The 14,103-nt window shown below is 44.0% G+C and overlaps 1 protein-coding gene across 2 annotated transcripts in view; it reads right to left on the reverse strand.

The window, feature by feature from the left end:
- Positions 1–554: 554 nt before the first annotated feature.
- AGO2 (argonaute RISC catalytic component 2) overlaps positions 555–14,103 on the reverse strand; it is a 60,156-nt gene continuing 46,607 nt past the window's right edge. For both annotated transcript variants that reach the window (XM_066578760.1, XM_066578759.1), the window contains exons 11-19: positions 12,532–12,665; positions 8,430–8,614; positions 6,576–6,735; positions 5,681–5,771; positions 4,828–5,022; positions 4,615–4,749; positions 4,064–4,165; positions 2,935–3,134; positions 555–1,756 (exon numbers count right to left, since the gene is read on the reverse strand). In XM_066578760.1, coding sequence (XP_066434857.1) covers positions 1,648–1,756; positions 2,935–3,134; positions 4,064–4,165; positions 4,615–4,749; positions 4,828–5,022; positions 5,681–5,771; positions 6,576–6,735; positions 8,430–8,614; positions 12,532–12,665 — 1,311 coding nt within the window. In that variant the 3' untranslated portion in view covers positions 555–1,647. The remainder of the gene's footprint in view (positions 1,757–2,934; positions 3,135–4,063; positions 4,166–4,614; positions 4,750–4,827; positions 5,023–5,680; positions 5,772–6,575; positions 6,736–8,429; positions 8,615–12,531; positions 12,666–14,103) is intronic.

The following is a 14,103-nucleotide window of genomic DNA, read 5'->3' on the forward strand; positions in this document are numbered from 1 at the left end:
GCCTGCTGACCAGGAACTCCTGTCCTATGTCAACATTTAGCGTGTTACGGCTCGATACATAAAATGGCATGCCCATGGTTTCCGATCACAGACCCATACTTCTGCACTGTACAAAAAAATGTCATGATATTGCTTAAAAACCGAGTCTTTGTATTTAATCTCATTACAGAATTGCATATTCCTTAAAGCATTAGGAGGAGCAGAAAAGATATAAAGAAAATAAATAAAACAATGTTACAGCAAAAATAGTACAGGTTGCATATGGAGGTCTTTGAGGCAGACAGCATAAAGATTCCTCTACTGCGAGGGACATTAGAAAGAGCAACGCAGTGCGGGAACCTCAAAGACTAGAGTAGAAAGAGATGAGTGTCAGTATTTGTAAGTGTCAAACTTTTGCTGCCATTAAAAAGGTGCAGTCTGTACGGTACTAACAAAATAGTTTGCATAAAAGATTTTTTTTTGAGTAAAATTTTTTTTCTAAGTTTTCTTTTTTTAAACCCTTGGGTGTGGGGGGGGATGGGGGGTGAACGGGGGGGGGGGGGTTGCTCCTCAACATTAACCTTGTTTGCAACCAGAGGGATCAGAAAGACATTGCTTCTTATTGCATTGCAATGTAATACGAGCTCTCTGGAGGTGAAGCAGTTCCATAAAAAAACTTTTTATTATTTATTTTTATTATCCATTCACTGCCGGTGGTCCTGTAAAAGGCGTTAAAAAAGGTCAGGCTCTACAGGTCGCATTGTCAGTGCAAGGGTTAAACAGGACACCATTTAAGCCCGAGTACATAACATAAGGTTAATAGAAATAGGGTGATCTGTGTAAATAAAATAAATAGCACATCATCTCACATTAATACTGCTAAAATAGATTATTTTCTGTACATTAGCTTAACATGATTGTACTGTCCACATTGCCACAGACCCGTATTAGTCAGCAACCTTGGGGGGGGAGAGACGAGAGGAAAAAAAAGTACTAGTGCAGCCAGACAAATGTAATAATTAAAAACTAAGTCTCAAGAGGTGTTTTTATCTGCATGGCACAGTCATTAAAAAAACAACAACTAATGAATACCATTAAATTCATCCTTTAGTCAAACCTGACCTCGATAGTAATTGGTGACTGACTTGATTTTCACACATTTTATGTACTAGAATATTTGACACAAATGTCAGGAAGAAAACAAAAAGTTTGTGTTTTTTTCCGCCATAAAACATTTTGATAAATTCATTTAAAATATTTAAGGCTTTAAAAATTGCAAGATCCTTTTCTTCCTCTATTTTTTTTCCTAGGCTGTAACATCTGATAATTCAACACGAAATATCCATTTTTTTCTTTTTTTGAGCCCTGAGAAAAACCGGTCAAGTTGAACCTTTTTGTTTAAAATGGTAATTTTTTGTAAACGCTTCAATGTATATGTATTTCACAAACCTCACATGATTCAATGCAGGTATGAAGTTCAAGATAAAAATAATATTCGGCGGGTCTGGACGGAAGGCTGGTTGGATACTGAGGGCCTTTCTGAGACTGACAGGGCTATGGGTAGATTGCACTTTTGCTGGATGTCACTGTATCGGAGACTACGTTACAGGTAAGTGCAGCTGGTCTGGCATGAATGCTCCTTTGAGTAGTGCCTGGTACCAGCACCAGTTAAGCAAAGTACATTGTACGAAGTGTGTCCTGGTGAACTTGTACGGCTTTAGCAAGTGCTTGATGGTCTCTGCCATTACTCTGGCCAGAAGTGTGGCTGCCTTCAGCACTAAAAACAGAAGGATATAAAATATAGATTACATCATAGTCAGGTAAAGCTGAACAAACTGAAGAGAATATAAGAGGTAAAGGCACTGCAGAAAGTGCCCAAAAGCCCTCAAATGGGTTGTCCAGTAGCTATTAATGGACAGGCCATCAAACTACATTGGCCCAGGACCTCTGCCAATCAGCTGCTTTTTGGCCTGTCACAGAGCGGGTATCTGCAGACAGCTCCATTCCCACCACAGTAGCCAGACTTCCTATTAACCCTTTCCAATCCAATTTGTATCCTGGGTTTCCTAGGGGGCTTACTCTTTTTCTGCCGTTATACAATGACGCTATATGCTGGCTAAAGCCAGTATTGTATGAGGTGACACGTTGGATTGGCCGTTTTCCAACATCGGAGCTGTACAGCCTTAAATCATAATGTCTTCAGACGTCACACAGTGGATTGGAAAGGGTTAAAGGCAAAGGTCCTATTCACTTCTTTAGCAACTTGGCCTGCAATGCCAAACCTGACCATTGCAGTGGGAACAAAGCTGACTGCTTCTTGCAGAAACACACCAGCCCAAAAGACAGCTGACTGGTAGGTATTCTGGACAGCGGACCTCTACTGATCAGCTATTGATGGATAGGTTCATTAGTGGTCTGCAACTGGACAACCTCTTTAATGACAGTCAAACAACATCCATGATGCTTTTAAGGAGTAACTGCACTTTTAAAAAACCTTTTGGCATGTCAAAGCAACATATCAAAAGTTTTTATCAGTGAGGGTCCAGATGCCGAGACTTTCCGCTGATCATTGAAATGAAGGGGGCTGAAGCTTACAAAACAATGTGCCCCCCCTCAGCTGTCATCATTGCTTCTTGGCTCCTCTCTGAAGTTCAAGACAGAAGCATAGACTTCTGTGCATTCGTATCCAGCAGCAGAGAGAAGATGACAGCTGGAAAAGCACAGCGTTAAAACAACTAAAGGGGGGAAAGGGAATAATCAAAATAGCCCTAAATAGAGAGCACAAACATTTTGGTACCCCAACCAAAAATAAATATAATTCAGGCTGTTAAGTCACCAAGAACACTAAAAGTTACCTGGTTCTTTAGAACTGAATCACTCACTCAGGTTGTAAAAAGGGGTCATTTGCTACACATAAATGAGGCAAATCATAAAAAAGTTATACAAGTACTGTACCTGTCGTGCTCTTTATCCACCAGGTGATATCTGGCTCTAAAAGCCACTAAGTGTGCGTAGTATGCAGGAGCGGGGATAGACACGGATCGAGTGCAGCGGACATAAGTGTGGCACAGCTGGTAAGTGAGAATTTGCAGCTCATCGGAGGAAAATCTGTTGTCGTCCCAGAGAACGTGATAGTGTGAAGGTCTGCTTGTTCCCTGTATTTCAAAAAGAGCCAAACGCAAGTAAAACACACAAATTACCATGAAATAACGCCTATAAAAATGGATTAAAAAGTTTTGATTATATTACAAGGGTCAGAGAACTGTCGTTTTCCCTACTTAAATATAAAGATTTTGGCAGCTGATAGATGGAACAAATATGAATCTAGGGTTCTACTCATATAGGACTCAATGCAACAAAACATACAGCTCTCCGGGTGCTCCATTACCTTAGAAAAGCTTTATCATTTTACTCCCAAAACTAGAGCTTTGCTTTTAATCTTATGTGTTTCTCAGAGACAGTTATTAAATGTATTCAGATAATTGGAAAGGAGACCATGACTAGAAGCCCTCGTACACCAACAATGGTTGGGCAAATGGTTGGTCCAGTGAATTACACCGGCTCACCCTTATATATGTTTAGCTTCGCCAAATGTTCATGTGTTTAGAGTTAAGCCACAGCCTAACACCTTTGGCGCTGGATCATCTCCCAAGGAACAGCAGGATATGTAGTGCCCCACCTCCCCCCATCATCATCTGTCAGGAAAAAAATAAGCCTGCCATTCCCCCATACACACGAGTTGTCCAGCCCCACTGTTATCCGTGAATTCAGATGACTAACAGTCATCTGTATGGGGGAGCTTGAAGCGATGGACAAACAAGATGGCAGAGTTGCTTCTCTGACTACATGATGCACACACTGCACAGCAAGCACTGGTAGTCTTAGACACACGCTGCTCTGACTGGTCAGCACTGCTTGTTTGGACAGCACTAGTCAGTCAAATCAGGTGTAGGGTCTCAGACCAACAATGCATATTAATGCACCGTGTGCATCAGGCAAGAGGAGAAGCTGGTGTGGCCATCTTTGCCTCTCCGGACATTGGGGGTTGCTTCAATAGTAAATGTGTGTTCAATTAAGAACCTACCTGTATACCAGCGTGACTACACAGGTAAAAGTCAAACTCTGAAGGATGTGTGATCTTTGTATCCACCGTGGTACCGGCAGGAATGTTTCCGCTTTTTCCAACCTGTGAAGACAGATTAAATATAGGGAGGGGGGATTATTAGTTTAATTCCATTTATTTTTAGGTTTTTCACGGTACAGTATAAATGACAGAGCTTTATTCTGCAGGTTAGGCAATAGCAAATCTATACAGTTTTCCTACCTCTGCACAATAAACACTTGTAAATTTGTTTCCCCATTGTAGAATTAAAGGATCCATAAAATTATTTGGAGGATCAGCTGTAGCTTGCATCAATAACATTTCGTGGTACACAAAAATGTAATTTATTACTCCTTCGTTAAGGGTTGAAGAAAAAGCAGCAATTCCAGATTTTTTTATGTATTTACAGTGCAGGATACACATCATACAGGCGGTTACACGGCAGAATGTGGGGCTGCTATTTGGCCACCGTGATCCCATGGCAAAAAAGAAAGTCACAATTGCTAAGGAGACAACTGTCATTTGGCCCTTACCCGTTCATTCCTGTCTGTACAGAAGAGTCTAGTGTGATGCCTTTTCTGTACAACGATGAAGGTGATACCAGGCTGATAATCCTTCTCCAATTTAATGCAAGCTTCTCTTATGGCAAGAAGTTCATGATGTAAAACCTGAACAAACAAAATCTTTTCAGAACTCTAATTAAAGTAAAGCTGTAAAATAAGAGCAGCCTGTGCGCACAGACCTACCTGCTGAAACTGTCCCTCAGAAACGCCATCTCTATAGAAAATGATCCTTGTGGGCTTGAAGCGAGTAGACTTGTAGAACTGGATAAGTAGCTCTCGGACCATGGCGGCCAGATCCTGGATAATCTCCTGTCGGTGCTGCTGCACTCTTACAGTGGCACAGTATCGGTTGGGATGGGCATCCATGCTACCTACAACCTATGCATAAAACCACATTCACAATTTAGTAACCCGTATATTGTAAACTGTCAGACTAGTGACTTTTTTTTTTTGCAGTAAAGCAATCGATGTTAGAATGTTAACTTCACACAAAGATCAGAGTTATGTTCACACGGAGGATTCTGCGACTTCACTTCAGTTTATCATGGATCCACATGCGAATTTAGTTCACCTCAAATCAGTAAATTGTGTGTGTGGAAAAAACTGAACTTGCGATCAACAGATAGCTGGTACAATATATTGCAATACTTCAGTACTGGAGTATATTGTACTTCTAATGTCAGCCTATGAAGTCCTTCTACAGGCAGGGCTTAATAAGCAGCGATACATGGAAGACCTGGGAACCCTTACACGGACCCATGCTGCCATGGCAACCCTTCAGGACCTCACAATTTTTTCACTGGGGTATATTGTCCCCCCCAGCAACTACTAGAACCCTGCAGCATTGACTGCAGTTTTTAAAAATAGCGACGTTAGCTCTGATCGTCGCCGCTGCCATCAGCATGAAACAGCTGATAACTTCCAGGTATGAAGGGAGCTGCCTGAGCCCAAACCACTCAGACGCTGCAAACCAATGACGTACATTTAAGTCATTGTACTTTTCTTTTACCCTTTAATGACCAACGTGCTTTCTTACCGCAGCAATTGAAGGCTTCTTTCCATCCCCTGCCGGAGGATGAGTGACATCAGCTCCAAGGAATATGACAGGCTGCTGAAACACTGGAGGTCTAGGATGAAAAAAAAAAAAAAGTTAAGCAATTAAAGTGCAATTTCGTTTTTCACAGAAGAAGTTAAAGGCAATATATTTTAAAAAATCATTTTTTCCCTTCCAGAACCACAAAGTGTGAAAGTTGACAGGAATGCAGCCAACGAAACACGGATAACAAAATGAGTACTATAAAGTGAAACACAGCGCATTTTACAATCTAAATGGAATTGCAGTGTGTCCAATTTAACCCCTTCCGGTATATTTAACACGCTGACCGGTAGTACAAGCATACAGCAAGGGAATGGTGGAGGCTCATAAGTACCCTGTTGTAATTAAGTAAATACACCGAGGTAGCAGCAGCTCTTTTCACCCATCGGTGCCAGCATGTCAGTTTGTATGTGGCAACCAGGCGCCAGTGTAAATGCATAAACATTTACTATTCGTTCACTACTCGTTATCGCCAACTTTCAGTCAGCCTAAAACCATCACTGGATCTCTAGCGCGTCGTTCCCTGTAAACACTCCCTGTTTCACATAGAAGGTGAAGCGCTGAAAAAGAAGCCTGCAATTCAGCAGTGATGTCTGTCAGTGTAAACGCCCAAGCACCAACGACATTGGCGGCGACGTCTTCACACATGCAGTCATTTAGCCGACTGTGCAAAGGGGCCATTTAGGGCGTCCCCTTCTAATAGACTACAATGTGGCCTTCAGAGGACAAGAGGTTGTGTACTGCTGTTAAAAATTACTGGCGATGTAGTGTGGTGAAAATACAGAGGAAGAGGCTAATAGCAAATAAACCAAATTGCTGTTAATTGAATACGAACCTGCCCTGGGGTAACAGGATGTTATTGACTCCTCCTAATTTCACATTAATCTTCAGGCAGAGGTTTGACAGTGTCTGCGGTGTGGTTCTCTGCACATTCTTCATCTGCACACACTGTGTTGCCATGCCCAACACAGTGTCCCCAACGCGCTTCACCTCAGCTTAAAAGCAAAATGACAATTCAATTAAGTCTTCATTCAACTAAAATACAATTAATGCTTTAAACTTACCTTTCAGGCCTGCACAAAGGCGGCCAAACGGCTTCTCTAACTGCCTGATGCAGACTACGCATAGCATGCTCTTATAGCCTAAGGCACTACATGCTGCTCTGACAGGTCAGCACCGCTCACGTGGACAGCGCTGGGTAATCAAAGCAAGTGTAGCGTTTCAGAATAATGATGCATACTAATGCACAGTGCGCGTTAGCTAGTCAGAGAAACTGGTGCGGCCATCTTTGTTTGTCCAGGACTGTGGGGTTGCTTTAAGGAAATCTGTCACCGGCTTGGATTAGGTTAAACCAATGACAGCTAGTGAACAAAAGTAGAGATAATTCCAAAGCTTTCCTCGTTACAGAACCTAATGCCATTATATCTTATAAAATTGCCTTAATTTCCATGCTGAATGTTAATTCAGGCTGAAAGGTCCAGTGATTGGGGCCAGACTATCTACTGCATACTGGCAATCCAATCCCTCACCGCTCTCTGGATGACATGAACACCCAAGTCATCTACAGTCCTGTCAAAATTTCACTCACGCAACAAACAACTTGAACCAATGCGTGCATAGAAAAGCTAGTCGATTCTACCCATAATAGGGCTAAACAATCTGCACATGCACCGGTCCATGATTGCTTGAGATTTGGAAGGTCTGTGGCGGATGTAGAAGACTCAAAAAATGGCCAGGCATTGGAGTGCAGCACAGGCACCAAAAGCCGCCCAGGCCCGCCCACATGACCATTCTAAGCCATTTAAGCCATACAGCACACTAATTTATTACAGCCCTTTCCAACAAAGGTTTTTTTGTTTTTTTTTAATTAGAAATCATACCTGCAGAAAACGAGTTTTAAAAGATCCTGCGCCACATGCTAATGTCTACAGTCCGGCCCAGTGGGCGGGTCAGAGTCTTCTGGGTGGAGTTTTTAGCATAAACCCGCCCAACTCTACTACTGTGTCCCATCCTACATCATCCACAAAGCAGTACGAACCCATAAGCATACTGTGGAAGTTCGTGGATCAGAGCATGTACAGATTTATCCCTTTCGTGGGCAGACTCATCACACCCATCTGCCAGTCTGCAAACTTCCAGCAGACGCATGAGAGTTCATGCCAATCTGTGGACGACGTAGGACAAAGCAGCTGATCTGGATGGGTTCATGCTAAAAACTCCAGCCAGAGGAGATGGTCCGAGCCGCCCACCGGAATGCAGCGTGGGAACTTTTAAAACACGTTTTCTGTAATGGAAAAATAAACTTATTGTTGGAAAGAACTGTATCAGAGAAGTCTGCCTAGTAGGGTTGAAGGTGCTCTCTTTAAAAGTCAATGTTACAAGGTGTGATGGTATAAAGTGCTGCAACATGGAAAGATTTGGAGCGCTCTACTTTTCTGTTTTCCAGCTGCTGTTTGGTTTAACCTGCTATGAACTGGTGAAAGGTTCCCATGTATCATCTAGTAAACACACTCCAATGGCACCATGCGTCTTTGTGAGAGGGTCTACTTCACAGACCCCATAACAGTAATATCAGTGATCTTGTAATTATACATAGCCACCAAATGACTGCACTTGCAGACACGTAGAACTGGAGGATACAACATTTTGCTCCCTTATCCCCAGTTAGGTGGAAGCAGATAACACTTACCATAGACCGGTGTCTTCCCAGGGAGGATTACAACAATCAGTTGTAGACCAGTGTATGTGTTCTTCAGGTGCCTGAACATCGGTTCCACGCTATCTGCTCCTTGAGCATATTTACAGAAACATGGCTGCCCCTGAATGGGCATACCAGCATCACGAGATATTTTCCGCAATTGTTCAGTGAAAGTCCTGATCAAGAACGCAAAGAAAGAAATATTAGAACAAGACAGAACAAAACCTGTTCACATTATAAACTAAAACAATTTGGGGTCAAGCATTGCATGAACAGACATTAGCTCTGCATACATTATGGTACTGTACTCTCCGAAATAGCCATTACACACACCTGAGCCTACACCTTCAGGAGAACGCCGCTATGCTGCAGTTTCCTGCAGAGTCAGGTGACCAAGAAAGCTGCTGTGCAAGAACAAAAATAGCAGAAGTTCTGCAGCGCCGATTTGAAGGACCGATCATAAGTTGACGGCATAACCTATTAACATGCCATCACTCTGAGATGGAAACAACATCTTGAGGCCAAATTCACATGAGCGCATAAAAACTTGTTACGTCCAGAAAATAAAATTGTAAAGCAGTGTGCAGATCTGTATGAGGGACGCAAGCTTTTGTGTGTCCTTTATTATAACTTCTGCATGTAATCAGTTTTCACCTTTGCAAAAAAACAAAGGTGGGAAGAAAAAAAAAACAAAAAAAAACACAATCTACATCTCTTAGATCCATGGGTTCCGGACGGCCCATGGACAGCATCTGTAAGCTGTTTGTGGATTCTTTTGCATTGCTGTTGACTTGAATGGGAGAGTAGTCTCGTCTGCAATAATGTGGCTGTGATTTTTTTATTTTTTCATTTTAAAAAGCAGATTCGTAAGTTGGCATAGTGACTACTGTGGGTCTGTGTGCTGTCAGTCTGGTCCAGAGGCATAACTTGAAGCTTCTGGGCCCCCCATGCAAAATCTTTAACAGGGTCCCCAAATATAATGCTTTATTCATAGTATTGTGTTCCCTATATGGAGAAAAGTGACCTCTTGGGAGTCTTATGGCTCCTGGGACCGGGTGCAACCGCATCCTCTGCATGCCCTGTAGTTACACCCCTGGCAGGTCCACTGTAGGCTAGGAGAGTGTATTTGACTGAAAAGCGACTTGTATGGATTAGTTCTAATGCCTACAAAGAAGGTGGTTGTTTTCCTACATCAGATTATATCTCAGAGGTGTAAAGACTACCCTTACCAGAACGCAGAGCACCAAAGCAAGCGCTGGAGAAACTAAAACAACCCGTAGATGTTAGGCTGCCTGTCCACGGCTGTGACGGAATATCGCTAGCAATATTCTGCCACGGGGGAGCACCGACAGGCCTCCGTGGTGAGCCTATCTGATAGATTGGCTCATCATAGAGAAATCGCAGCATGCCGCGATTTGAATCCTGCGAGCGGGGAATCGCTACGATTCTCCGCTCGTGGACGCCGGGCTGCGCTTTCTGTAGTTAAGCCTATGGGAAGCGTTCACTGCGTTACCAGCGGCCGGATTATCGGTGCAGATAATGTAGTGACATATCGCCCGTGGACAGGAGGCCTTCGAGTTCAGCTCTGAAGCCATTGGAGTTGTGAAGGCAGATGTGATAACTGGTATATAATGAATATAATGAGGCCTACAGGCTTTTTCTTGTACCACACTTTGACCTTTGTGTGACCTTTGGTGGATGATCTTGGTGTCAGAATTGTTACATAAAATCATAACATTTGAGTTTGCTACATTGAGTGACTGTCAGGCCGGGTCAAAGTTCCTAAGGGAAGTCTAGCGGCGCTGTTGTGCGTAGCTGAGCGATGTTCATGTCAAGTGCTGACCAGTTTGACTGCTGCCATGTCCCCAAAACGTGGAAGACCGAGCCGTGGACGGCGGACAATTCAAGCCGAATCCTCGGCTCAACAGTTCTTAAACATTTACAACCATTTTCCCAAACATTTTATGTTCACATAGCGAAGATCGGGTCAATCGAGTTACTTTAATGCAGGATGAGTACAATATAAATAAGCAATCAACTATTAACCCCTTTGTGACCGCCAATACACCTTTTTAAGGCAGTCACTAAAAGCCTTTAAACCTGCACATAAATCTTTTTAAGGCAGTGACTTGGCCGACTACCGACAGCCAGGCTCCAGCTCCAACAGCCAGTAGTGGAGAAAGCTCAGATCCAGGCAGTTTAACCCCTTACAAGCACCAATCTATAACAACTGCAGCATGTAAGCAGATGACATGGGGAGGGGGCTCCTCCTTTCATCCATCGGCAGCCCGCAATGCGATCACAAGGTACAAATGAGTTCACCTGGCGGCCAAAGGCCTCTGTCTTTGCCATGTGACTCAGCCTATTAAACCTCACCTCTGGCAGAGTCGAATAGGCTGATATTATAAGCACAGTACAAGCACTACATAAGTAATGCAGTGCTATCCTAGTGAGCAATCACATCTTCAAATTCACTTGAGGAACAAAATAGTGTAAAAATAAAAAATCCAATAAAAATTATACAAGATATATGTATGTTGGTGCCATTAAAAAATACAACTCATCCTAAAACATAAAAGCCATGTGAGGGCTTGTAACAAGCTGCACAAGTTTCATATCAATATGACTATGCCTACACGCCCCTTGCAATGAGACTATGAAAATCACTGACATTAAGGCATAAAATAGGACGGTCATGGAGGGGTTAATACTAGAGATGAGCGAGCGTACTCGGAAAAGCACTACTCGCTCGAGTAATTTGCTTTATCCGAGTATCGCTGTGCTCGTCCCTGAAGATTCGGGTGCCGCTGCGGCTGACAGGTGAGTCGCAGCGGGGAACAGGGGAGAGCGGGCGGGAGAGGGGGAGAGAAAGATCTCACCTCCGTTCCTCCCCGCTCTCCCTGCAGCTCCCCGCTCCGTGCCGGCACCCGAATCTTCAGGGACGAGCACAGCGATACTCGGATAAAGCAAATTACTCGAGCGAGTAGTGCTTTTCCGAGTACGCTCGCTCATCTCTAGTTAATACTGTAGAGTTTAAGGCCGGCTGCACACGACCAGGTTGGATTCTGCATGCAGGAACCCACCGAGGAATCAGACCCTGTGCCCAGCAGGCATCCGCATGTACCCGCTTTCTTCTTGCGCCGGCTGTACTGCAGACAGTCCGCACGGCCTGCCAACGGATACCCGCAGTACAGTTTGTTTTTTTTTCAATCCCAGCTTTTCCCGCATCGTCACTAGGCAATTGATTTCCGCTCGTGGAGAGGAAAACGCATTTTGCCATAGCATGCTATAGGCGGTATTTGCTGTGGAATCCAGAGACGGATTCCGCAATGCAAATCTGCGCCAAGTGCAGCTGGCCTAAGTCATGCAAATCCGATTTGTTGTAGAAATTTCAGTGGCTGCCCCATTCATCTTGCAGAAATCCACATATACACTTTCCATAAAACCATATTAAGGCCACCTGCACAAGAATCTGGGTGGATTCCGCATTTGGGAGCCCACCGCGGAATCAGACCCTGTGCCTGGCAGGCATCCGCACGTACCTGTCTCTTATCTGTACGGAGGATGGCTGCGCGAGCTGCCGTCAGACACGCGCAGTACAAATTTTTCTCAAAAATGTTTATTTTTTCTGCGCCATCACTACCCACTATCTTTCCACAATTTCAATTCTGGAAGGGCGGCAGGTCGTACGGCTCCCATTGATTTCAATGGAAGCCGTGCCCTGCAGAATGTGAAGAAAGAAGCGCTTTTCCATAGCATATAACGAACAATATTTGCTGCAGATCCAAGGTGTGGATGCCGACCGCGAATTCCGCAATGCAAATCTGTTTGTGTGCCAGCAGCCCAACGTATGTGGAATGGATTTTTCAGTCCTCCACATGTGAACATTCCCCTAAAGAATGTTGATTTACTCTGGTCCTTAAAAAAACAAACAAACGAACGGTCACAATGCAGACGGGTAGCGATATCTGCTTAGCAAATGAAAATGTACACAACAGAATCCTTCTGTGAGATCGGCTGCTGTAAAGGAAAAAAACACTTGCAAAAGTATTTAAATGAAAAAAAATTTTCGAGTCCAACTGCAAAGACTTACTTCAGGTGAAGCTCTGTACACTGCCGCTGAGGAGCAAAGCAAGCAATGGCCCACACTTTTATCTCAATACCGGTGTGAAACTGCTTGTTCCTCATGTCCCACACACCTTGCACAGGGGTAGCAATGGCCTTATTCTGAAATGTATATAATAAATACACTTAAACACATTTGTGGATACATAAGAGAACAAAGATTAAATAAAAAAACAACATAACTCAATACTAAGGCGATTCAGCAAAAGCGTGTGTACGTGTGAAAGGATACCGGACTGGTTGCCAAAAGAAACGCACAAAACTAGCCGCTAGTTGGAAAGATCAGCAACTTCAATGTTACTTTTTTTCTGCCCCCAAATGCACAAAAAAATTAAGCTGTGAATACAATGTAAATCCGTCTATTGACGGCGCTCCTATGGAAGCTGCAGCGTTTTACTGCAGCTGCCTGACAAAGCATCCAGCAGCCATTTTTTGCGTTAGCCGTGTTCCTTTGAATGTATCAAAATAGATCAGATAAACAAGGTTTCACTGTTTAGTTTCTGTGTGGCGCCATTTTTCATTCACTTTGAAATGAAAGAGTAAACTGTTGGGTTTTCTCAGAATACGTCTGAAGTTGCAGTGAGGGCTCTGACCAATCAGACACAGCACAGTATGTCAGGTGACATGATCTACCAATCAGCTTCTACCAATACTAAGCACAGTATTGTAAGGCTGGGTTCACACAGGGCGGATTCCCGTCGGAAATCTCGCGGTTTGGCCGCAGCAAAAACCGCGAGATTTCCGCCGGCAGAACCGCTGCGGTTTAAGCCGCGGCGGCTTTGAAGCGGCCCGGACGCTCGCTTTTCCGTTGCGCCGGCGACGAAAATAAACAAAAAAAAAAGTAAATAAACATGCTGCATCTTCTGAAACCGCGGCTGCGGCGGCCGCAGCCGCGGTTTCAGCCGGACTTACCGCAGCGGATTGGCCGTCCCGTGTGGACGAGGTTTCTGAGAAATCTCGTCCACATGGCTGGCTAATCCTGAGATTAGCGGCCACGGGCGGATTTGCCGCGACCAAAAGCCGCGGCAAATCCGCTCTGTGTGAACCCAGCCTAAGAGGGCTGGACAAGAAAGGAACCCCTCAGGAATATTCTTGACCATACATTTTGGTAAATGAGCTGTCTGGGACTTTACTATTGATGACCCATCTGTAGGATAGCTTGTCATAATCAAGTCGGGGGGGGAGAACCACTGCTCAGGATCTCAACCGATCACTTATTCACAATGCCCACTGACATCATGGATAGAGCTGGAAACACACAATATTTGCAAATGATACAAAACTTATAAAGTACAGATAGTCCCCTACTTGCAAACGTTCCAAGTTACGAACTTCGCTACATACGAACAAAATTGTACTACAGTATGATTTAATGCTATCGGTAACAGGCATTCTATCAAGCCATGCCATAGACACTCTGCATAGGCAGCCCTGGGGCATTTCAGAAGGCCCCGGCTGCAGTGGCAACCCACAATCTTACAGTGCGCAGCAGTGCGGGACCCCCGAATATTATTCGTGGTATTTAAAGGGTTAACAGCTC

Source organism: Eleutherodactylus coqui, chromosome 9 (assembly GCF_035609145.1).
Source record: "Eleutherodactylus coqui strain aEleCoq1 chromosome 9, aEleCoq1.hap1, whole genome shotgun sequence".
Classification (NCBI taxonomy): domain Eukaryota; kingdom Metazoa; phylum Chordata; class Amphibia; order Anura; family Eleutherodactylidae; genus Eleutherodactylus; species Eleutherodactylus coqui.